This window comes from Oculina patagonica, chromosome 8 (genome assembly GCF_052425735.1).
Source record: "Oculina patagonica isolate OP01 chromosome 8, crgOcupat, whole genome shotgun sequence".
Lineage (NCBI taxonomy): Eukaryota > Metazoa > Cnidaria > Anthozoa > Scleractinia > Oculinidae > Oculina > Oculina patagonica.
This window is the reverse complement of record NC_135765.1, coordinates 11,649,940-11,675,455: the sequence shown is the minus strand read 5'-3', so window position 1 is coordinate 11,675,455 and position 25,516 is coordinate 11,649,940. Positions and strand designations below refer to the sequence as shown.

Here is a 25,516-nt window from a genome sequence, read left to right as displayed (position 1 = left end):
CGGTAGTACAAGAATTTATATAGTCATGAAAATTGTAAAGGGTTTTTATTTCTTCTAAAGAAAACACAACAGCCACTTTTATAAGGTCTGAAACAAGGGCACAGTTCAGTTATGTTAACCTGGATTTTATTGCCGCCAGAGTTTAGTTCTGTGTAAAATGTTGAATTTCAGGCCAAGTTGGGTTGGGTTTGCTCTGCTGATCTTCGAAAGCTTTATTCCAAGAATTGCTGGTAATCGAATGCCTTTAATTGGCTGTACTAATTCGAATACAATGACGTTCAACTCATTTTGCATCAACCCTTTTACCCCCACAGTCAAATCGTCAATAACATGGGATGCTAACTTTTGTCTGACGATGGCCCATGGGAAACCATTCACATGAAACCTCTTGGGCAGTACTTTCATGTGGAACTGTTTATTGTGCTGTACAATGTGTTTCTAACTACTTTTGAGTCCGTGGATTAAACGCCAATGCAAGACCATTCAAATGAAAGCTCAAGAACAGAACCTTCCACGTGGTTTGTTTTCTAATATTTCGCAAATTTCGTTAGCAAGTCGTGGGAGTGAAAGGGTCAACACTATGGTTCTAGCAGAAACGTTCGTTAATCCTCGTCAATGTATTCAAACGGTTCTGGCGGCTCAGGCTCGTCTTCTTCCTCTTCAGCGCCAATGCCCATAGGGGAAGAAGCTGAAAGGAAACCAAATAAAGAAAAGCTTAGTTAATCGTTCTTTATATTAGTTAGGACGGAAACACAAGAAAACTATAGACAACATGAAAGGCTGTCGGAGTAACTAGCTATTGGAGTATGAAGAATTTCATGCACTGTCAATTTAAAGGTTGATTCCTCAAAGAATCATGCGAAGACGAAATGTCTTTGGTGAATGCATGTTTTAACGGTGAATTCTAGAAAGGACAGTTACACTTTGTACACAAAATACAGTCGAACCTCTTATGTTTTTGGACACCAAAAGGGCAGAGTTTTCAGTGGCATGACTGGAAACTAGCCAAACTCCCGAAGCTAAGTGCATGACCACTATAAACATTTACATTACATTGTACATTTTTAGAGCTCAGTTTTGTTATAACAGTGTTGGAGGTGTCCGTGTCATAAAGGCAAAGATTGTACATGATTTGTGGTTTCTCTGGCACTAAGAGAACTGCCCCTTATACAAAGGTGTCCGTAATGAGATGCTCGACTGTACTAAATTTCAGAACAACTGAACAGAGCAAAGTTTACCGGGAAGGGGTTCGATCAAGTCTTCTGGCTCATCAGATTTGGAGTCGGTCATCATCACAAGACCTCCAATGTTAACCTACAGCACCAACATACAAACCATAATTACTTCATTGAAATGGCAAAGAGGGTATTTGGATACTCTTTTCGTATCACTGTATCTACAGAGGATCGTATAGAGGGTCCTGAAGGGGGAAAATAAAATCCCATTTCCCAGCCCAAATTTTGCCCAAATCCCATTTCCCAGCCTATTGTTTTCCAGACGTTCCAAATTTCAGTTTATTGTTTGTTTGTTTGTTTGTTTGTTTGTGATTCCCAGAATACGTCCAAATCCCAGTCCATTCTACCCCTTCCCGTCCATTCTATTCCCAAGTTTGAAACATCATTTTTTCCCTATGATCGCCATACGTTGAGAATAAAGTACAAAAAAAAACTGTTTTACTAAGGTTCGGCCCAATCTCCACCTGCGTAGTTCTAGTAAGTTCTAAATTCTTTACATGACAACTATGTTACAGAATGACATAGCACGCTTCTTATGAAGTGTAACTTAACAATTTTATTGTTTGGGGATATTACCTTTTTTAGAGGCATGTAACGGCTGTCTTCTGGTAAAGAAATCACTTTGAGCTGCAAAACAAAAACAAAAATAGCATTGCGTAAGCCACAAAATCAAGAGATACACTGCACTGTCTACAATACGCACAACAGGAAAGGGCGATAAACACGGAAGGAACGACAGCGCAGTATGGCGTTTACGGTTTTTGAAGGGTCGTTATTCCTTGAGATAAGTTTTCCTTAGAATAACGTATCACTAGGTGGTGAGTGTAAGAGGAGTGGACATAATAACCGAATTCAATGATTTCCCCATAAAAATCTCTCCGTCCCTTTTCTTTCCCTCCCCCTGTCCCTCTTCCGGGTCGCCTTTTTCTCTCGTCCCCCCCCCTCTTTTCCTCCCCTCCTTCTTCCTCCCTCCTCGTTTCTGTCTCTCCTCTTCGCGCCCTCTTTCTTTTTCTTCTTTTTCCCTTCCGCTCCCCCCTCGCCTCTCCTTTGCGTTCCCCCGTTTCTCCTCTCCCGTCTCTTCTTCTTTTTCGCCTTTCGGCGTCGTTCGGCAGCGTGCTGCACATCTTCCCCGCTTTTTTGGTCCGCTTCTTTTCCCGTTCGTCGCTCCACGCACCGTTTTCCGCTCTTCGACTTGCGTCTCTCCTCCTCTCTTCTCCCCCTCTCTCCCTCCCTTTTTCCGCTCTCCTGCCTTCGCTCCCCCCCCCACCCTCTCTTCCTTTGCGTCCTCTCTCCCGTTCTCCCGCCTCTCGTCGCGGGGCTGTGGACGTCGGGTCGGATTCGCCTTCTTCGTGGGCTGGGATGCCATTTCAGTGATGCTATCGTTTTTGGTGTCGGGGCTTCTGCTTTCCCTCCTGTGTCTCGCATGTTGTGCCGATTCCCGCTGTCCGCGGGTCCGTCCCTAACGCGCTTGCGTGGGGCGCGGCGACCATTGGCCTGGCCTTGGCCCCCATCTCTTGCATTTGTTTTCTTCATTCTTGGAGCAGTTTTTTGGTTGGTTTATTTTTGACGTTGTAATTTTTAACGATGTGTGCTAGTGGCTATTATTCGTGTTTTAGTTACGCAATCCATTGTTTGTGCACGCTTTTCGCCTTTCCCTGGGATAGAAGCTGACATGTCACCTTTAACATTGTTATATACGTTTGTAAATGTGCAAGTCACGTTTTTCCACGGATCGCGTGATCACCCACACAGCGAAAGTATCCCTTGAGAAATTAAAATTCCTTGAGAATGTCCCTTGAGGTGCGATTCAAATGCCCCACATATTTCTCTTTTCCTTGTCAAGCAAAAAGTCGCAAAAATCATGCAGCGTGTAGATGAAAGCGAAGTAACATATACGTTATGCCAGAAAAATGTTTCTGACGTTTGTTGCTGTTGTTGATCACTAATGTAAGGTATTAAATTTACGATTTCTGCAGTTCGCTGCACCGTTATCAGCGGTTTATCGAAATATATATAAAAAATAAATGAACGCGACAGTTGTAGGGGGTAAACAGACAACCTAAACCAGTCAAATACGGTATAAAACAAAAACACATTAGAGTTGTTGACGTTAAACACTATGCTTACACTACAACTTTCTTTGTCATCAAAAATTCAGACGCAAGAAAGTAATATAATATTAATCACGAAAAAACCGCAATTAACGACTGGTGTTTCAAGTAATCTTAAAATTACCATACTGTTCTGACAACCAAAAACTTCATTTATTATGTAACCTCAGTGTTGAGTAAAGCTTGTAAAAAGAAAATACGCGAACTGGCAAATTGAAGACGATGTCAAAATTTTCCCGCCAGTGCAAGCCGTACACGAACAGGGTCATTTGTGATTGGCTGTTTTTCTTTCTCGGCATACGTTGTACGGAGTTTAAAAATCGCCTTGAGTAAAATCTTTTTATTCAGACAGAACAGAAAATGGAATAAGCACTTGCTGGAACGTGATGCAAGGTCAGGTTGCCTGTTCCGGCTTCGCATAGGAACGTGTTGCTGGAACAAATCGTCTGTGCTGTACATACGACAGAACTGGGACACCGATTGATTTTCATGATGCTGTAGGAACGTGTTGCACGAATATTTCATACCACGGCTAAATCCCCTTAAAGGGGCTATGTCACGCAATTTAAGGTAATTTCCGCACAGACCAACTGGTCATAGAATTAACTTAAATATCACAATTACGGTTTAAAACTGTAGAAGAACTCAAAAGAAACACAGAAAGGCCCAAAAGGGGCGTGAATGGGCAAAATTCGAGGAAATTAAAACGGATTGCGTTTGGGTAAACTTGAAAAACGTTGGTCCAACTTTTTTCAAGTTTATCTCAATTTGTATAAAGGTGTCATTTACAATGCTCGATAATCACCCTTGTTTGTTATGTGGCTGTGATTTTGCCAATAAATGACTGACAAGAATAAAAAGAATTACCTAATAAAATACCGTGTCCTTTCCCCTTTAAATCAAACCAGCTGAACTGAAGGGGCAAGTTGACCTTAGGGAATAATTTCTAGAACAAAACGGATACTAGTACTTGTTTCTCTATCATTTTTGTCAAGTAAAAAACTGCATAAGGTCACAATAACAAACCTGTGCAGGAAGAACTCGAGCGGGATTCTCTAACAATTCAAAGTCAGGTTCCTCTTCTTCCATTTTTTCGCTGCTCTCCTTTTCACTCTTTTCAATCGTGGATTCCTCTTCATTCTTGTCTTTTTCGCCTTCTTTTTCCTGCAAAAAAAAAAATAACAATCAATCCTTAGCTTGAATCACTACAATTGTGGAAATGTCAATGAAACGAATCCTATACAGTTGAATCCCGATATTCGAACCCTCAGTCTCGAACCTCCCGCTAACTCGACCATTTCGTTTCCCTTCAATCATTTTTCTATTTTACCCTCGTACTCACTCCCATTCTCGACCTTTTTCGATTTCCCTGAATTCGGTTATCGGGATTCGACTGTACTTCTACTTCACAGCGTGCAAAAAAGTTGGTGTCCGTTAGCCTGTGGTTAAAGGATTTTGCGGTCGGGCTAGTAAACTTAGTGCATCAGGAGCATCGTGCTTATGAGAATTTTTTTTTTTTTTTTTTTTTGGGGGGGGGGGGGGGGGCTAGTAAAAATGACTTTCGGGCTAGCACATCCTGGCTACTGCTTGACCAAAGGGCAAGCTAGAAAATTCAATTTATTTCCACCCTAATTTCATACGTTTATCACTTGACGGATATAAATAGAACTAGCAGATAACTAGCTCCCACTGACTTAGAGCGTTTGCAACGAAATTTCAAAACTTAAGATGATGGGTTTGAATCCCATTTAAAAGTTTTTTTTTCCTCGGGCTTTTTTTTTTTGTAACTGCCACATAACTGCTAACTACATATTTCTTTCTCGTTATTCTATCCTCAACTGTTTACATGCAGGATTCATTTCATATAATCATAGTCATGGTATGACCTGTGTTACAGACGTAACACACGTGAAACGTGACATGTGTCACGTGCCACGTGAGACGTGTCACGTGTCTTGTGACGTTGACTGACCTTCTTTGCTGATGCCGCTTTATCTTTGTCACCTTCTTGATCCTGTTAAAAAAACCCATAAACACAAACGAAATGAACATACTACACAACGAAATGCTCTCTCAACTGCTACCTTGTCCAAAATGCATTACTAGTCAGAGAAACGCCGCTATTTTTATGACGAATCCTCGTAGAATAACTCGAAGACTTTCCGATTGGTACTATCCAATCAAAAATTAGTGCGAACTCTTACGAGTATCACAAAAGTTGTCACGTGACCATGAGGTCATAAGCACACGTCATGTTGCTAAGCAACTCCGCTAATAAAGAACGCGGGCTCAGTTACCTCAAGAAAGGGACTTAGTCCTTCAACAACGATATTCTAACAGTGAAGAATTCTGAAAAATTCATGCTATATTGTTATTGAACGAGACTGAAAATCTCACCACTTCCATCTTGTCTTCGGAAGCCTCTGATTTCTTGGCTCTAGCTTTGGCTTTAGCTGTGATTGACAGTACGGCCGTGGTGACCTGCACAGCAAAAAGAACGCCACACACCGTGAATTTTGCAGCAAATTTTATCGCTTTTATAAGATAAAAAAATTTATACCAAAAATATAGTAAAAGCGAATTGCAATCCCAGATACCACTCCCATGAAAGAGCTCTGATTACCCAGAAGATAAATAGCATTCACTGTTTCTATACTCCTTCCAATTTTCCTTCTGATTTTAAAACAAACCATTGGACCAATTTTAATTGAACTCAATGGAACACAATCACCTTTTCCTCTTTCTCTAGGCATACACCTTTCTTTTTGCTCCTCTAATTGCAATTAACAGCAAGAATATTACTCTATACACTTTAGAAAACCCCTAGCCACATTTTCACTGGAAAGAACATTTATTTCCATAGACGAGACTGCAAGAAATTGCAAATCAGCGTTCACTGTGAAAGTATTTTTTTTCGGGGAACCATACCTTTTCCTTCTCCTCTTTCTTGGGTGGCTTCAGTGGCTCAGGATAAGCGTACGTTGATGGTTTGGCGTTTGATCGGAACTGCATTTTGGGCATCTGAGACAGAAAACAGGAACATACTAATGCATTTAATAAGGACAAGCTTATGTAGATACAACAAAACGCGTTTTTGTCTAGACAAAAAGTATTCTAGATTCAGAACTATGCATTCGGGAACATGTGCAGTTATCGCGGGAACCCTGGTAGGGATTCCCATATGAAAAGGACGGGATGCCAATCATCTCGCTTAGCGGTGTAAATAACGGATTTTATTCAAACTTTCTGACCAGCATCCCCGTCCCTTTCATATAAAAGTCCCCCCCCCCTCCCCCGCCCCTGATCCAAACATCTTGGCAACATCAATACCACACAACTGTGTTGAGAAACAAGCTCCTTTAATTCACCAAGCGTCTCAATTTAACTCAATAAGAGATACTGTTTGCAAAGACTGCTTACCTTCAAGTCGGAATTAAGTCCAATGATGCACGTGGGTGTAAAGGCCAGCGATAGGAAGTGAGCCAGCGGAAACCAATACCACACATGCGTGAATACAAACAGGCCTACCACTGTGGCCATGTGCGTGTGTCCCGCGCGCGACTGCAGCGAGATGGTCACGTTCCGCCCACCTTAGAAATAAAGCATAGAGTTAGTAGTGATAGAGTCATGGTTACAGAGTGGCCAAGGGGTTAGAGTGCTGGACTTGAAATCCCGTTCTGATCACTTGCTGGTGTTGTTCTCGGTAGTCCCGAGTGCAACTTCTTTGTAAACACTGACCCTTAAAGATGATTTCCAGTCCGTACTGCGCAGACTCAGGGTTTGTTTTCATTTTTGTTTTGAATTCGTTGAAACGTTACACTTCGGTGATAGCGTACATGAAGTTTTTTAGTTCGCCATTACGGATCGTTTCGTTCAAGAATTCACGATGAGCTAAAACGTCCGTTTGAAATACCGTCGAGCTTCTTTTACTCGTTATTATTGTTTTGCAAGGATATCTGGCTTTACTAATGAAGAAAAAGGTACGTTTTGTCCCGGAATTTTTATTTTTGCTAGTAAACATTCTTCTGTTTGTGAGACTCACAAACATTGCAGGCGGAGATTGCGCAGTACGGACTGGAAATCATCTTTAAAAGCCTTACTCAGGGAGTGGGGCTTTTTTATTTAACTTAAAAAGAAAAGTGGGACGAATTTATAGTGAAAAGTTCGCCAAACAAATAGCGTTTAAAAAATTGTTGGTCCCACCAAAACCTTCGTCAAATGGCAACGGTGCAGCAAGCAACGCCGTAGTTTGACTCAGGAACAGAGACCTTATAAAACCGAGTGCGAGATCTGACGGCATGTGTCAACGAAATATAAAGGGGGAAATTTTATCCCAGAAAGCTTGTTTTTTACTTTTGTAAAACACACTGATTACATATCGTTGTTGAAGATCGTAGTTGTAATTACGACGCTACCACGTTTTACCCGCCGAAACGTCACGGGTTTACACGCGTGCGCTCTTTCACTGTACGGACAACGAAATAGAATCAAAGGGTCTCTAAAGTTGTCTTTATGGGCAACAAGGATTTATGAGCTAATTTATTAAATACCCACCAGCATCAAGGATTCCCTGAGCCAAGGTGGCACCAAACTTGGCAATGATGTCTTCGTGTTTGTCGCTGATCACCTTGGCGTAAATCTCACGGAACTTCGCTACCTTTGGACATGAATGTTCCGTTTGTTGAATGAGAACCAAGGAGCTGGCGATTAATGCTCCCTAATAAAACAGAAACATAAATAGATTTTACATACGTTCTTATTAAACCAGCTGTCTAAGCTACACTTGAAAATGGGAAGTTCACGTTTTCAAGTTCGTCCACCGCACTGGAAAAAGTATTTCCATTCATAGTCGTCGTCAAATCCACGCTTCCAAATGGCTGATTTAGAGGATTTAATCATAAATCATATCATTATTGTTGAATTTCCTATCATCTGGTTGTAGGTATGTTTATAGCAAAAATAAAATGAATAAAATAAATCCAGGACAGTGCCTAATGGATGTTTATACATCTTCTTACCTGCCGTACGTAATTCACAGGGTCATTAGTCATGGGTTCCAGCAGCCCGATAGCCTCCTGAAAATCAATCAGGAACGCAGGGTTTTTACCATTTTCGAGACTCAATCTGTAGCGACCACAACTTAGCTGAATCTAAGCAAACTCTAAGTAGCCCCCTACGCAGACGTTCTTTTGGCTCGTCACGCAATATTACGTCCTCGTTGGACAGGAAAGATTGTGTGACGAGACAAAAAACGTCAACATGGGAGGCTAAGCTCTTAGGTGAATGGCCTAAACTAATCGCAATCTGCGTTACGTAACTTCTTCTCTGCTTGATTGTGGTATACCACACTATTTGAGGACTTGGCGAGGTGTTTGATTATAAAGTCTTCTAGAAAACCGATCCATTGTACTCAGCTACAAACAAAATTACTCTATGATACAGTGCATTCCACCACAATATTTTAAGTTGGTTGGAAGAATTGTTTATAGTTCTTCTGTCATCTTACCTTGAGCCCAGTGCCCGCACAGGCAATACCCAGGGCCATAGCAGCTCCATATCTCACGTGAGGGTTATAACTCTCTGATAAAAGTGAAACAACACTGGGACACTGTTCTGGAGTTCTACCATGAGAGAGAAAATACGAAACTGTTTCTTTTTCTCTGCACAGTACTATAAGGGAAGCTGGTCATAACAAGTGTACTCGACGAGGACCCACCTTGTGTAGGGGTAGGGGGCTATGCAAGATACCACCTGTCTGGTAAGCCGAATGGACAAAATTTATTGGCCTTAAAATTTGAGTTGAGACTTTCATATGAGGTGTGCATGAAGCTTGCTTTGCTGGAGAAGTGGCACAAGTAGGCTTAAATCTTTTTCGGTACCCATTTCTACTCCTGTTAGAGTGGGGGCTATACAAACAAGACACCATCTTTTAAGGTGGGGAAAGGGGGGTACATGAAGAGACCACCTGTCTTTTTGCAGAGTCGTGGGTCCTGTCTGAGTACAATAGTTTTGACCATTGCGCCTCCCACAAAGCTAATGAAGCTAGTGAGACCAATAAAATTCAGATGAAAGAGCTTACATACAAAATGTATTCAATGAAATAGGAAGCAAAATGTACTACAACCCATAACATGGAGAATTAATGTTCAATGCAATAAACATACCTAAAAAGGAGAAAACCTAGTGACGTCACAGCTGCTCTTCTTACGTCATCGCTAACATCACTCACCTATGAAATCAAGTTCACGCTCAAGTCAGAAAAAGTTATGTGGCGTGATGGAACTATGTCACGGACAACACATCTTGAAAAAATTGGCAAGTTTTTTCAAGTTTGTCGTTTGTAATCCGTCTAAACCTTCGTCAGTCAAAACCATCCTTGTCTATTTTCGGGTTTTTCTTACTCCTTTGTTGTTTTTCTATGTTAGACAACTATTATTTTGAGGTTTCTTTCAATTTCAAAGTAATCAGATAAATGACTTGAAATATCGTGACGTTGCTCCTTTAAGAACTGGAATGTTATACTGGCAAAGATGAAATGACAAAACAAAACAAGTTTTGTATCAAAGATTACAGAGCTCATTTAGGTTTTCAACTGCTTTCTTAAATCTTAAATTTTCTTACAGAAACAGTAACTAATCAAGGGATATACAGAAATGCGTGTTGATGTTGTATGACAGAGGTGCGTGACAGTATTGTGCGACAGTGTTGTGTGACAAATCTCAAGCTACGTACAGCGACATGCAGGAGTCTCTTGATGGCCTTGTTGTTCCCAGTGCCACAGTATGCCATGGCCACTGTGTACATGCCGCTCGTTCGGAGGTTAGGGTCTTTATCCTGCATCAAGCTTTCAATGAGTGCATCAGCTTCCTCCATGCGAGCGTACATCACCTGCAGGAAAAGTGAATAGCAATGAAGCTTTGAGGTTGGGACCCACTTGGGAGAAAGCACAAGCAGTCGCGCAAGCATGACCACAAGGATGCACACACTTGCAATAAACACACTTTAGAAATTCTGATTCCTATTGAAATAAGCATAACACAAGTGAAAAACAAAAGAAAACGACAATCGTTGCTATGGCAACCCTTGTGACTAAGAGACCAGTAAAAATTTAAACTTTGGTCATATTTGATTATTATGGTGTATTTTGGCAAAAATCGAAGATTGGCTTCCTAGATAATTTTCATTTTCACAACAACCACCCTAGGGCTAAAAAAACTACATCGAGCCTCCTTAACCACAAGGATGTTCACACTTGTGATAAGCTAACTACAAGTCGACATACGCAAGCACAGCGCTTTAAAAATCCTGATGAACAGTGCACATCATCACAGAGTCACATTGGCAGCAAATCTTGTGCTTGTGCTTGTGAGTTTTTCACGTCGGTTCCCACTTGATAAAAGACAATGGATTATTCAACATAGAAGTTGAACACTTGCAATTAAAATACATGTCAGTATTTGAACTTTGCTTTGAAATTTATTTTAGGTCCGTAACCACAACTTACCAATGCAATTCCTAACGAGAGACCACGTAAGATTTTCTCGTGTTGTGTTTCTTGAGCATACTATGAAAAAAAATCAAAGCAAATTTAATATTTGATAGCAACACATCTGAGATGAACTTACCGTCATGGCACACATTGAGAGCAGATGCACCAGTATTACAAGGGTCATGGTTTGGAATGGTCCAGTAATTTATCTAATGTTTAATATATGAGCAGCAGTGTTTTATCAAGTTTAAAACACGAGGCGCAGCCGAGTGTTTTAGACTTGATAAAACACGAACTGTGAATTTCTTGAACGGCTTCAAATTCTTCTGATGTAGATCAACTCATTCTTGCACTAATATTTAGATTTAGGGTTATTTTGGCTTAGAAAATTGGACGCAAAGTTGAGCCGTGTCTTTATCAGATATAAAGACACTCATTAAACATTAATTTCTTTTGTATTTTCTTTAAATTATTAATGACTTTTTGAAGATAAGTTGACATGCTACCAAAGAAAGAGTGTTACACGAAAAGAAATCAACTTACTCCAACCATCTCTTCAATAGCTGTAGCAGATTTGGATCCAAGCATGACCAGTCCCATAGCAAGACCACAAGCTTCACCTGTAACAGAAGAAAAACCATAGAAACACTTGACATGCAAATATAACAATCTTATCTACAGTGTAACTCTCCTCAATGAAGAAAGGCATGGGTCTGGTTCAAAGAAGAAAAGAATAGCCTTTGGATGCAGTAACACTCAGTCTTCTTTGTGTCCTTGGTCAGGCCATCCTCTACTGCAATTTATGCAAGTACCTGTAGACTGGTAAAGTCTGCTTCGAGCCTAGTGGCCCATACAGGCCGGAGCTTATCCCGGTTTCCATAGCATTAAGCGACTAGGAGTATTGCTACTCCCCCCTGTATGGGATGCTAGTCCATCGCAGGGTTACCCCCAGCAGTAAATTCGCCGGTACCCATTTATACACCTGGGTGGAGAGAGGCACTGTGAGAGTAAAGTGTCTTGCCCAAGAACACAACGCAGCGCCCCGGCCAGGCCTCGAACCGGGGCCGTTCGACTCGAAGGAGAGCGCGCTAACCATTAGGCCACTGCGCCTCCCTGTAGACTGGACTTGAGACCAATAGGAAGGGGAGGAGTAGCTCTAGAACTCGTTAACTTGGTTTCTTTAAAGCTTTTAAACATGCCTGTGATTAGGAATTTAGAGAAGATTCGAAGAAATTAAAGATGAACATACCTGTAACAGCATCATCCTCCCAAAGTTGTGTCTTCAACTGCTCATACACATCTAAAATACAAAAATAATATAAACAAAACACAGCTTCACAAACGTGATACCAAAAACAGCTAACACTATGGTTACATGTAGGGGCAATCACTACTGGATTCAGTTCTTGATTTTAGTTTGTGATAGATAGGTAACAGAGAATTATAGGCCCGCAAAGCATACTTAACTAGACTTTATATGTTGCCCTCTGCAGGTATAAATTGCATTATATTTTTCCGAGGCCCGTATGGGTGAGGAAAAATACAAGCAATGAGCAAAATGTCTGTGCACATTATACAAAAACACTATAATTTTTTTTATAGTTTGTTTATGTTAAACCTTTGAATGAGGGATTTATTATTCCACTATTAAGTTTGAATCCTTTAGTCCGGTTGTTTTGTTGCTCTGCTTTCTGTCCACATTAATTTTTTGCCCTGTTCTACAGTCTATTACCGTCTCATATTTTGTGGTAAAATGGCATAATAGTGGAATAATAAATTCCCATAATGCAAGCTTTCTGAACATCTTTTGCATGATAACATTAAGCAAAGCACTTCATCATCAATGCAGAATTGGTAAGGTGATCAGTTTAATGGCAAAATTTAGCTCACTATTTTGAACATTGAGAAAGTGGCCACAATTTCATGTCACACAGTTTGAGACCTGAACTCTAATGGCTCCAAACCTTTGATGGACCAATGTGTCTTTTGTAAATTAACAGAATAATACCAATGAAATTGCTTTTACTGCCATAAACATATGTGTCATACCCTGTCTGGCTGAGCCCATTGCTGCTAACCCAAGACCAAGACATCCTCCATGACGCACCATCTAAAATGTAACCAAAGGAACATCATTTCTTAATCTTGTTCGTTTTCGAAAAAAATTATTAAAAACAGCTGTCTAGTATATAAGGTAAAGTCTGCATTCAGTAGCATAAAGTGACTAGGAGTAGGGCTCGAGACTAACTTTTTTGCTAACTAGCCGTGGCTGTTCGCTTTGATTTCACTGCCAACTGATTTTTCTCCTGCATTTCTTTTTGGGGGGGGGGGGGGTGAGTCCTTTTCGGTTCCTGGCTTTGTTCTTCATGTCTGTCTCGTTTTGTCCTGTTGTTTGCTTCTCTATGTCAACAGTTTTTCTCCGGTTTTGCGGTCCCACTTGGCTGACTTTCCTGCCATTTTGGCTGTGGGCACCACTGCTCTGCACTTTCTGCTTTGGCTGTTGCTGTCCTGTAGGGTATATTTACTCCTCCTGTATGGGATGCTTGTCCATCACATGGTTACCCCACAGCCAGTACCCATTTATACAACTGGGTGGAGAGGGGCACTGTGAGTCTTGCCTCAGAACACAACACAGTGACCAGGACCAGGGCTCAAACCTGTACCACTTGATCTGGAGTCCAGCACACTCACCATTTGGCCACAGCACCTCTTACTGTCTAGTATATAGTCACACAATAATGAAAGGATTTCATAGTTCTTGCAGTATCTCTCCCTTTTGTATACATGCACATTGTACACAGGAGTCTTTTTAAAAAAAAAATGTAGGGGCAACCTATCGAAACTCTGGTGAGAGGTGGGTGGGGGGGGGGGGGAACCCAGGCTCGGATGCTGGTCTGCCATGCCTCCTTTTATTTATACTGCCGAGTTCAGTAAGTGCTGGAGTGATGCGCCATCTAGCTCGTAAAAAATAATAATACTGTTTTACTTTTTACGATCACAATGTGCTGGCATTAAATCTTACATCTGTTGTTGCACTTTTCAGCTGTTGTATGAGGTAGTCTATTATCTTGGCACCATGGTTAGCATGAATTAAACCTGTGAAAAGAAAGAGCAGATAAACATCCAAGAAAGGTAACAAGCTGTAAAGCAAACACGCTGTTTAAACAAGCTGTTCTGTTACTCATTAATGTGCACATCACTCTAAAGGGAAATACAATTCCATTGTTAAGTTACTGTGTTGTTGTTATGGGTAAGGCATGGAAATGTATACATTTTACAAGCAACTTTAATTGTGAAAGTCAATAAATTATCCATACCTCCCCCTTGAAAGGGATTTTTTCTAAGACACCCCACTTCTCTGGAAATTCCAATTAAGCTCCATACATTTCCTTAATGTTTTTGGCCTTTGAGACCCCTCCTAGGACTTTTCCGATCCTTTCTGTGGACATTTTCTGGAACCACAAATTGTATTTTCCTTTGAGGTAGAAAACACTACCAAATAGGGACAAATTCCAAATGAAATTTCCACTGCGATCAAGCAAACAATTCCCTCAGTATTTTCTTTCTTTTACAAAATCACAGCATTTTAGTTGAAGTCCTAAAACCTTTATGTAAGTACTTCAATGCAAGAACTGGCAGTTACCTAGAGCAAAGAGTCCTCCTCCTTCTTGATAAGCGCTCCCTGCACTGCCGTCTTTTGGTAAGTATGTAGACATAAGCTTCAGGGCATCTTGTTCATGACCCTTTTAAAACAAAGATACAAGTCAAAACTAGCACATTGTTGATTCTAATTTATGCCAAATTTCCAGAAACATTGGTAGAAAAATATAGACAAACCAACCTTGTGGATAACTCCTAAACTTGCCGTAGCTGTGAATTTCGCCCAGTTTGTGGCTCTTCCCAGCCATTCTAAGTTATTTCTGTTGTGCAAGAGAAAAATAATAATATCAGTCCATTAATCAAACTCAAAAAGTTAAAGAAAAACGCTGAAAGTTGGCAAATCAAATAGCATATACAATAATTTTGAATGTTGACAAAGAGCATACCGAAGGAAAGTGTCACTAGTTGTTCCACAGTGCATGTAGGAGTTGGCTATCACTGTAGCTGTGTGACAGACTGAATTTCTTGACACGTCCTGTCAAGAGAAAAATACAGTTTTATCAATCACAAAGTTTTACTAAAATTGACCCTTACCACTTTAAACTGAGTGGCAACCAGCAAAGTATTTACATTACATAATTTTGAAATAAATAGCAAGGGTACAACAAAATGCTTAATTAAAACTTTATAGAAATGTTTTCTGGCTATGTATAAGTAAAAAAGAATTGAGCTTCCAGCTGTCAGACTACAGCCTTCAAGAAATAAAATCTGAAAGAACTTGATGTAAAAAAAATAATAATAATAGTTTCTTGGTTAGAAAGTAGTGTTCCAAGATTATTAAGATTTTTAGACAAAAAAAGGAGCCCTTGTGCAACAACAGCTCTCCAAGTTTATTTTTTCCCCTAGTGGCCATTTGGCCACCCACTGCTCAAGTTTGGTCGTTAGTAAAAAATTGTAGTCGCTAAATTAAGCTCACGCTTTCAATTACTCTTCTCAATTTTAGTCGCCATGCTGGCAACTTTGGTTCCAATTTAGTCCCGGCAGCTCCAAAATTTACTTAAATGGTCTTAACTTGGCGGGTTGAATTTGTGTCAAGAAATTTAAGGGTCTCCCAGAAACAAAACTCACTGTTTCCACTAAGGAGAGTTGGTTAGTGCTTAATAATCACTGTGCTAAAAAAAATTCATCAACATACCTTTGTATTTTTTAGAATAAGAAGATCAGCATGGTTGTTTCTTATAAGGAACTCCAGATGAAGAGCGATTGTAGTCTCGCCACCCAGGATGGCCACCAGCTTGTTTACTTTGTCTCCAAGTATCTTGTCACTTTCACTCTGCAATGAGTTTGATTTGCATTAGCACATACACCATTCTTGTACTCATACTCAGATCTAAAGGTCTCTAATGTTCTAAATACCGGTACATCTTGAATTCAATAGTACTTTGTTGTTGAACTTTTCACTAAAATCTTCATGACTTTTATGTACGCCTCCACTGAAGGGGGTAATAGAAGTTCAGGATTGTGCTTGCTATACTAGTACAAATCAGTAGTAAATTTGAGGTTAATTCAGTTATGTATGTTTGCCACTCCTGTGGGCTAGTAACTTTACAAGTGCTTTATAACCGTCTTACCAAGACAGGTTCTGTTTTTGCTTTCTTAGCAGGAACCTCTTTCTCTGCTTCATCTGTGTCCATTGCTGCATCACTACAACAAATGAATAAGAAATGAAACATTACCATAAATGCTAAAATTAGTGCCCAGGGCACTTATTAACTTTAAAAGACAAAAGGGGGCGCTTATTCCAATGGGGGGGGGGGCCCTTATTTGAAGGGGGGAGGGGCCGTGCTTATTTTCTTTTTAAAAACTAAAAAAACTGTAAAAGCAAATTATTTTTTGTAAAACTTGAGCCTGAAACATTCTTGACATTAAAGATGAATGATTATTGTTCACCCCATGGCCTCCCACATACTGGTTGCCCAGGCGCTCTAACCAGCTGAGTGCCCAGCCGGTATCTGGGAGGCCATGGGTTCGATTCCTGTCAGATTTTTTCTTTGTCTCATGCTTGTGTCATTGTGGAACAATTCATCTTCATTATTTATCCCCAAGCTTAAAATTTACCATCTTTATCATATGTACATGTATGTACCATAACGTCTTGCATATCGTACGTATAATCATAGATGAATTAATTACTAACCCTGACTTTTCCACACTGCCATTTTTATCTGTTTTTACATCTGTGGATCCATCAGAGCTTGCGGCTCCACTGCTGGACACAAAAGGTACTGTGGCTTGTAATGCTGAAGTTACAGATGACAAAAACTGCTGTGTGGCTCCTTCATACAGATCAAAAGCAATCTGGTATGCCATCAACGTCTGATCTTTCTGTTAAATTGAAGACAAAATTACTTGTTAGATATTAACCTTCTACAGTAAGTAAAGGAATTTATGTTGCAGGCCGAATTGGTTTTTAGGTTAAATCTGTTTTCAACCTACATGCAGGTTAATCTGCTTCAACCTTAAGATAACACTCTTTCAAACACTTTGAACAGTTTGAATTAATTTATTGGGATTTCTTTTTAATGAATGCAAATTGTTTTAAGTGATTAAAAGAGTATCACCTTCAGGTTGAAACAGATTTAACCTGAAAACCATTTTGGCCTACAACATTTACAGTATGGTTGCATGAATGGTTGGGCACTACACTTGAAAGTTTGATGTCCTCCACTAGAGCTTACTGCACAAGCTATCATAATGTTAAATGATGACAGTCCCAAGTTTAACTTCTTGGACATGCTTAATAAAAATGTATCATGCACTCCACTGTTTGTTATCAATTACATAGTTGTACACAGACAAATACAATAATTTTGTGCACCATGGACTGCAAGGTCAATGGCCCATTCCACTTACCTCATTGTCTTTTATAAGTTTTTCCAGAATGTCTGCCACACCTTGAGCATCGTCAAGAAATATGAAACACTGAAAACCAAAACATCACATAATAAACATTTTGACCATTACTCTGCCACTAACTACATGTATGTCTTAGAATTTACAAATGTACCTACACAAAGTAACAGTTATGGTAAATCCTTAGATGAAAGAAATACATTAATTTTCTCTTTTCAATTGATTTTCATGTATGTAATACATTGTACATGTGTTCACTTGGGAAATACATGTACATTGTCAAAAAGACAGGTAAAGAAACTATGGCAATCTATCAACCACATCCACTCTGTCAGTATGTTTTAACCTTGGTACTAAAATGGCATCCATACTCATTTGACACACACTAAATCTGACTTGTATTGGCTGTTGGAAAAACAGTCATGCCTTTGAGAGCATTTTTAGAATCATCTGAGTAACACCCGTAACCACAGTGTACAGTTTGTATGTTGGTTTTAACACTAACCTGACAAACACTGATAAAGTCTGGAGTTGCTAGGTTCATGTACAACTGTACCAACACTCTAAGAACCTGTATGAGAGTAAAAGAAATACATGCATCAATATCACATACAGTAAATTTGTATATCTAGTGTTTCTGGCATTCTCAACTCCCAAATCCTTTGGTTTGTTCGTTAACTTTATAATTATAAGCCAAATTTTGCACAAGGTTTGTGTTGCCAAGATCTGGCCACTAGAGTAGCAGCTCTTGTAAGCTTGTAGTTAATTAATTAATTAATCAATCAATTTATATTAATATAGCGCATTTTTCATATGTAATGTTCAAATGTGCTGTACACATACTGTAATTTACTACACAAAGGCCAGACCACAACACAGGGAACTTCGTGCCCTACTCTTTGTGAATAGTGTGCGGGTTCTTTAACGTCCCCTGTTATAAGACTGAAGATACAGGAGACGGGACCTACGGTTTATCGTCCTTTTCTGAGAAGACTAGAATGTCTAACCATTTGCAGATGTAATTACAAAGGCAGCACATTCTCCTCAGTTATTTTAAGACCCTGAGTGTTGGTCCGGTCTGGGGTTCGAACCCACGACCTCCCACACAGCAATCCGGCGCTCTACCAACTGAGCTTTAGAACCAGGCGGTGGTTAGTTCTAGTGGCCCTCTAGTGTAGCAGTTGCTGTGTTATTTTGGGCGCAAGGGGCATTGTTCCTGTTGTTTCTTTAATTGAAGCAAGCCATTCATGTGAGACCTTGTAAGAGCTGTTGCTGACCCAATATGGCTACAGGTGTATGTTGGCTTCACAGCATGTGCTACCTTATTGTTACTTATTTTCGCGGGTACTTATTTCGCGAATGGACGGTCATTTTCGCGGGACTTAATTCGTGTTTGGCCCGTACGGACTATCGCTGTCCTCGTCTCCCAGTGTCTCATGGTTTTTCCACTGCCGTCCACCATTCACACTTAGTTGAACTCCACATCTGCGCTGTCCGGCGAGACTCTGACAGTTGTGTGCGGCACGTTCTTCATCAGCCTATTTTGTTATCGCGTGTTCCCTCGTCATCGCGATTTTGTCGCGATAGTCCCGTGAATGTAACAATAAGGTAGATATGCGGTACTACTGGAAACAACAGACAGTTTCCTTTAGCTAAAAGTGGCAATACACATGCACATCCAAAAAATTAATGTCAACTTACCTTACTTCTGAACTGTCTACTTTGGATTAATGACATGCAGACAACAAGACTATAGGACAACATTCCAGGTACATCATCCTTGAGAAAAGAATACATTTTATCACTTTATTAGCATGAAACAAATGATGTAGTACTTACCAAAAATCTACTGTAACTACATGTACCATGTAGCCCTGGGCAGCACACGCAGTAGAAATGAAAAGCAAAAAACAAACTTACAGATTTTAAAATGGCTTGTTCAAACACATCTAATCTTCTGGTTTCCAGTGCAATTCCAACAGCCTAGAATAAAAAAACGAAATGTTTTCTCAGAGTCGGTCTACATGACTGTGCACACATACATTTGTCTCTACAGTAAATTAAAATATGACTTTCGAAAATTGTGACAATAATTAAAATAATTAATAAAATAATTAATTAATAATAATTATTATTAATAATTAATAATAATTAAAACTTGGTTTACACTATTTGAGGTTATAGTAGCTTGTTTCCCCCAACATGAAGTAATAACAATTTATTTCTAGAGCATTACATTAAAAATCTCAATGCTATACAGGTAATAAAAATATTTAAAATTACAATTATAGGAAGTAGCTACACTTTACATGTACACTGTAAGAGTATTGCTATTTCTCGTGGATGGGATGCTGTATGCTCTTTGGTACTGCACCCACATTTTATACAATGTACATTTGTATAAAACCCTCTGGGAGGAACAAGGCACCATGAGAGAAAAGTGACTGACTTCTACTGCTCAAACCCAGGCTGCTTGACTTTGTTTGGCTTTACCACTGGACAAAGTACAAGCTATACCTTACTTACTAGAGCAGTTTTCAATTGAGTGTCGTAAAACCAAAACCAAAGTAATCACTCTGGCCAATCACAAAAGACACAGACAATCCAGTGAACCAATCAAAACTCGAAGCAAATGCATGTAGCTGGCACGAAGCGCGGGAAAACGTGTGCGAGCGAGTCACAATTGGTTTTGGTTTTATTCCTGATTGGCTGAGAAAGTGGCGCGAGATTTTTAAGCCAATCACTAAGCGTAGTAATGCAAAACCAAAGCAAACGCAATTAACTTTCGACACTCAAGTGAAAACCGCTCTATCTTGCCTAGCTGTCAATGATGATAATTTTTTCTAGATTGCACAAATAAAAATATTTTTTTATATTATCATTGTAATGACCTGTTTGTATTTTCCATCATCAAAACATCTTTTGAACATCCTGTCCACAATAGCTTCCAGTCGAGGATCTATTATAACGTCTTCATCAGGATTCTCTGCTTTATAAACTCTTTTCTCAGTGTAAGAATCAATGCACTTGGCTGAAAAAATAAAACAGTTTCATTGATCATAAATTGCTTATTTGTACAGGAAGATCATTTAATAAATATTATTTCACTATAAGCAGACTTACAGTTAAACCAGAGAATGATATGGTGTACAAGCGTACAAAATTAAAATCAAAACCAGATAAAAAAAAAAAAAAAAAAAAAAAAAAAAAAATAAAAAAAAAAAAAAAAAATTAAAAAAAAAAAAAAAACACAATTTTTTTATATAAAAAAAAAAAATAATTTATTTTTATTATTTTTTTTTTAAAAATTTTATAAAAAAAAAAAAAAAAAAAAAAAAAAAAAACAACCACAAAAAAGTCTTATACCGGTTTTTACTGTATCTTTATTGTACATGTAAGTCAAATTACAGCAGGTCGAGCGTTTAATGGTCACAGTTGTCGCATTTGTTGTCACAGTTGATTGACTGCATTAATTGTGAGGCAAAATGACAGAGGTTGCTTGGCGGAAATGACAACGCTCTGTCTGGGAAAAATCATGTTGTCACTCGTCCAACGACTAAATACTAGAAGACATATTCATGTCTTGGATCTTATTAATCTTTTCAATCACCAATAATATCCAAGACATGAATACCTCTTTTGTACACATATAATTAAGAAAGTTAGTTCTGGAGTTTAATCAGGGGATAAAATTGCAGTGTTTAAGTGAGTGAAGCAAGTCCAAATGAAACAATTATTGGTTATCATGTTATAGGGAGGTTCAAGGAATCGAGGGTTTGAGAAATTGGGACTCTAATTCAACTTTATTTAACCTCTTTCAAAATAAACCATACCGATTATAGTCTCTACATATTCTGAGTGTCCATTCACATCAAACAGATCTCCTGCACCAAGAGCATATGTCAAAGAGTCTTCATAAGCTCCAAGATGGTAGTACACCTGGAAATAAGGAAAATAATGTATAAAGTCAGGTCTGCCACTATTGTACATGTACATGCAAGCTTGCCAGTGTGGAGAGAGCAGCAAAGTGTCTTAGAACACAATCCATGAACAAGGCCTCTTGCTAGCAATGTTTATTCTTATACATGTACAGTACCGCTCAAAAGTTGACAGTCTTGACTAGATCCTTGAAACTCGATCCTGATGTCTCCAAGTTCGAGTGACGTGATCCTCGACTCGAGACACGAGAATCAAGAATCTTACCCCGTAGGCACAACTGTGTGAATTTGAAAGAGGCAGTACTAGTTGGTATTTCTTTCTACAATCATGTACCTTTGATGCCAACAGAGCTGAGAGCTGTCTTTGCTTGAAGGCTTCATCTTCGTACAATACTTCACTGTTCATAGGATAATAAAATAAAAAAAAAACGTTAACAGACAAGCAACTTTTGCAAATGAAGCAAAACTTTACAAATGTATGTGAAACTGACAGGAGATCTTAGAATAATGGTCTGGAATCTTTGATTGACCGATCTTTGAAAATTGCTCCATGCTACAACAGCTGTACGCATGTATGTACAATAACTGTAAGTCGTACCAAAAGAAGGGTGGATGGAATAGCTGTCCAAGGTTTAAGTTACAGGTAAACCATACACCCAGTAAAAAATGTTATACTACATGTAGGTAAAAGATGATGCTCTCAACTTACATTTTATCCACAGATTCAGATATTTCTGCCCAGAATACATCAACAATGTGATGAAGGTTTTTAAGGGCAAAGACCTGTTCCAAAAAAAGAAAAGAAACGCACTGTATTGTTAAACAACTTGTAAAAGTAAACAAACATTTCCTTCCTAACAAAGAAAAAATAAGGCATCAAATTGATAGCACTCAATCAGTGGTTCTCTTTTACTTTGCTAGGGGATGTGGTAAAGGTGAAGTCTGTATCGGGTCAAGACGTGTCCTGCAGATGCTAGAGCCTATCCCAGTTTCTGTTGCACTGAGTGGAGTAAATTTCCTAATACTCCCTGGGTGAAATTCTAGCCCATTGCTAAAAGGTGTAAACCCCTGGCATTTAATTTGCTGGTACCCATTTACCGTATTTTCTCAATTAAACGCCCCCGGCGTTTATTTCAAACTTGGCTCCATGGATCCGGCGTTTATTTGAATGGCGCAGTTTATTAGAGCAAAATGTTTATTAAGCAAGGGTTTTAAATCATTATTTGTGACATGACGTATGCCATCATCCTCCATATTACACCTTAAATAAATGCCTGGAAGGCTAACTAACAACTCTAGCTCGGAGACCCGGCATTTATTCGGGGCCCGGCGTTTAATCGAGAAAATACGGTACATGTATACTCCTTAGTGGAAACAAGTACTTTGAGACTACACTGTGTCTTAACCAAGAACACAACACAATGACCTAAAGTCAGAGCTTGAATCTGGGCACTTGAACCTGATTCCAACATGCCAACCAAAAGGCCATCTTGTCTCCCACATAAAAGTCATGTTAAGTACAGGCCAGTAGTCTGATAACCTAGCTTGCCTGACAATGATTTGCAACAGAATGGTACTTTTCCTGGCCTAACCATGGCTTTCGTTACTTTTAAGGGACTCGCGCTATATAGGGAAAACAACTGTCTAAATGCACGCGCAAAATGGCGTAAACAAAAGTAGTACTACGCTTGTGATACAGTTTTCAAATTTAAAAAAGTGCTGCCCTTACTAACAAATAAAAGCTAGCCACAAGCAAACCGGAGTGGAACTAACCGCAAGCAAACTGAAGAACAACGTGATGTATTTTTTCAATAAATTTGTCATTTTGCGCGTACATGCTTGACAGTTAATTGCGCCATTTTGCGCTTGCATTTAGACAGTTGTTTTCCTATAGCACGGGGATAGCGGAGTCCCTTAAAAGTAACCAAAGCCCTAACCATCTACCATATATTATTTTAGATTATATAATAACAAAATAAATATAAAAACAGACCTTCAGATCTTGTTCATTTTCATCAAGCAGTGCCAGCAGACCAGCTGTTCAAGGAAAGAAAATGTACCATATGTTTACGTTTTGCATCCTGAATCATATTGAATTTTAGCTAAAAGTAAAATTTCTGAATTCAATCAAAACTAAATCAAATGATGACAATGTTTGATTCCATTCAATTTGGTTTGGAAATCAAACTCACAAAACAGTTTTCTGTTCAGTTTCGTTCGTTTGAACAAAATTGGAGGGGACGTGGGGGCATCCTGAGCACCGCAACACCGCAAAAAAATATACAAACACTGCATCACCAAAAGAAAATTTGATGAAACACTGTCACCGCAATATAATCAAGTTACTTTTGAATGAAAACAGCTTGCTATTGGCGGCTAAAGCATATTAATGATCAACTAGACAATATTTGACTGTATTTTGTTACAAATTAAACATATGGTTTATGTTGTGTATATGCTAGTATTATAAAGGACGGATTACCGAAGGCAGAGCTAAATTTAGTTCTGCAAGTGTCAGACAAGGAACCAAAACACCGCCAATAATTTCGTTTCACCGAACACCATAGGTTTAAAAACACAAACATCGCACATCGCAGGGTTTGAGATCACCGCGACACCACAAGATGGGATTTTATTCACTGCAACACCGCACAAAAAAAATTAGCAACACCGCAAACCCCCATGTCCCCCTCAAATTGAAATGAATCGTTCAATTAAGTGCGATGAAAATTTCGTTCAGTTTTGTTTGATGTGATACACCAGGATTTTTTTAGGTTGGCATCTCTGCACCAGACTAAAGATGATTTCCAGTCTGTATGTGCAATCTCCGCCTGCAATGTTTGAGAGTCTAACAAACAGAAGAATGTTTACTAGCAAAAATAAAAATTCCGGGACAAAACTTACCTTTTTCTTCATTATTAATGCCAGATATTAATGCAAAACAATAACAACGAGTAAAAGAAGCTCGACGGTATTTCAACGGACGTTTTAGCTCATCGTGAATTCTTGAACGAAACGATCTGTAATGGCGAACTAAAAAACTTCATGTACGCTATCACCGAAGTGTAACGTTTCAACGAATTCAAAACAAAAATGAAAACAAACCCTGAGTCTGCACAGTACGGACTGGAAATCATCTTTAAAGCTTACAGTCTCTTGCCCAGTTTCCGGCCCTTTAGTTTGTCGCTCTTCTCATTTGCACGGACTCATTTTTTGTTCCATCTCCACCTTTGTACATGCGTGCCGACAAGTCCCCGCCCATCCGGCCACCCGGCCGTCGCTACTCCCTCCACTCCTCCGCGGCACCCCCGCTCCCCCGACCCCCTTTTTGGTCCTCCCTCCTCCTTTCTTGGCGGGATCCATTCACCTTTTGCTCGCGGCTGGCACCGGTCTCTCCCAGCTTTGTGACCCTTTCCTTTCGCTTCTCCCTCTTGCTTGTGTGCAGTGACGCACTACGCTCCCAACCCCTTCTCTCCGCCCGCCTGCACCTCTTTGTAGCGGAAATGTTCTTTTTCTGTAGGAGCTTCGGGACGAAAATAAAAGATAACTACGAAAATAACCGACGAATGCATTTTTTGGCGAAACTGGTACCGGCCGGAAACTGGGCAACAGACTGTATTTAATCTGTAACCTAATTAACTATGGTATAAATTACTTGAGAGGTTACCAGGTCCATGACAGGCAATTAAATAAAATAACTTGAATAACTTGAGGTATTTTCTTTCATAACAAGTTAAAAGCCCTATCCTACCGTACATATTTAAGCTTAAGTCTTACTCGTTTTACTTGTTCTGGTCAAACGTTTCTCGTAAAAATTAAGCTTAAAGTGGTGACATTCTTTAAGAATTTATCCCGATGAAAGTAGACTTCCACGATTAAAGTGGACTTTTTCGTGTTATCTGCTTTACTAGAAAATCATCGATTATAGCAGAGAATCGTGAAATGATGATAAGTCCAAGTAAAAACTGTGTTTTCGTGAGATTTGATCTATTTTTGCTTAGTCATAAACTGACACATGCCCGCGTGAAAATAAAAAAGTTGAGAGAGTAACTAGAGCCTTTTCAGTAAAACATGTCATTGGATTAGTTACATTGTACAAACCTGCTGAGGTCAGACTCATAATATTCGATTGATATATCCCCTTATCTCCTTGAGAAAACTTCAAAGTATGACACTTTCCTTTCACATGGGCAACAAATTTCTTTCTTTCTCTTCCTTGCGGTACTTGGT

At 39.4% G+C, this 25,516-nt stretch overlaps 1 protein-coding gene across 1 annotated transcript; it reads right to left on the bottom strand.

Annotated features, from left to right (window-relative positions):
* Positions 1 to 30: 30 nt before the first annotated feature.
* On the bottom strand, positions 31 to 25,516 carry LOC144662539 (26S proteasome non-ATPase regulatory subunit 1-like). The gene is made up of 34 exons (XM_078523368.1): positions 25,388 to 25,516; positions 23,280 to 23,323; positions 21,996 to 22,069; positions 21,621 to 21,684; positions 21,182 to 21,287; positions 20,240 to 20,379; positions 19,269 to 19,331; positions 19,050 to 19,127; positions 17,854 to 17,919; positions 17,349 to 17,417; positions 16,633 to 16,820; positions 16,067 to 16,139; positions 15,631 to 15,768; positions 14,882 to 14,970; positions 14,677 to 14,755; positions 14,479 to 14,578; positions 13,858 to 13,931; positions 12,885 to 12,945; positions 12,085 to 12,135; positions 11,379 to 11,455; positions 10,851 to 10,910; positions 10,079 to 10,234; positions 9,511 to 9,575; positions 8,853 to 8,967; positions 8,365 to 8,421; positions 7,901 to 8,063; positions 6,767 to 6,936; positions 6,275 to 6,367; positions 5,744 to 5,827; positions 5,319 to 5,360; positions 4,373 to 4,510; positions 1,812 to 1,862; positions 1,239 to 1,314; positions 31 to 688 (listed from the first exon to the last, which is right to left on the bottom strand). The coding sequence occupies exons 1-34, from the start codon at positions 25,404 to 25,406 to the stop codon at positions 603 to 605; spliced, it is 3,009 nt and encodes a 1,002-aa protein (XP_078379494.1). The 5' UTR covers positions 25,407 to 25,516; the 3' UTR covers positions 31 to 602.

Coding starts and splice junctions, on each gene's coding strand:
- LOC144662539 (XM_078523368.1), bottom strand. Junction 14,971..15,630: donor TTATTCTAAAAAATACAAAG/GTATGTTGATGA, acceptor TTCTCTTGACAG/GACGTGTCAAGAAATTCAGT. Junction 10,235..10,850: donor TCTCGTTAGGAATTGCATTG/GTAAGTTGTGGT, acceptor CTTTTCCTGCAG/GTGATGTACGCTCGCATGGA.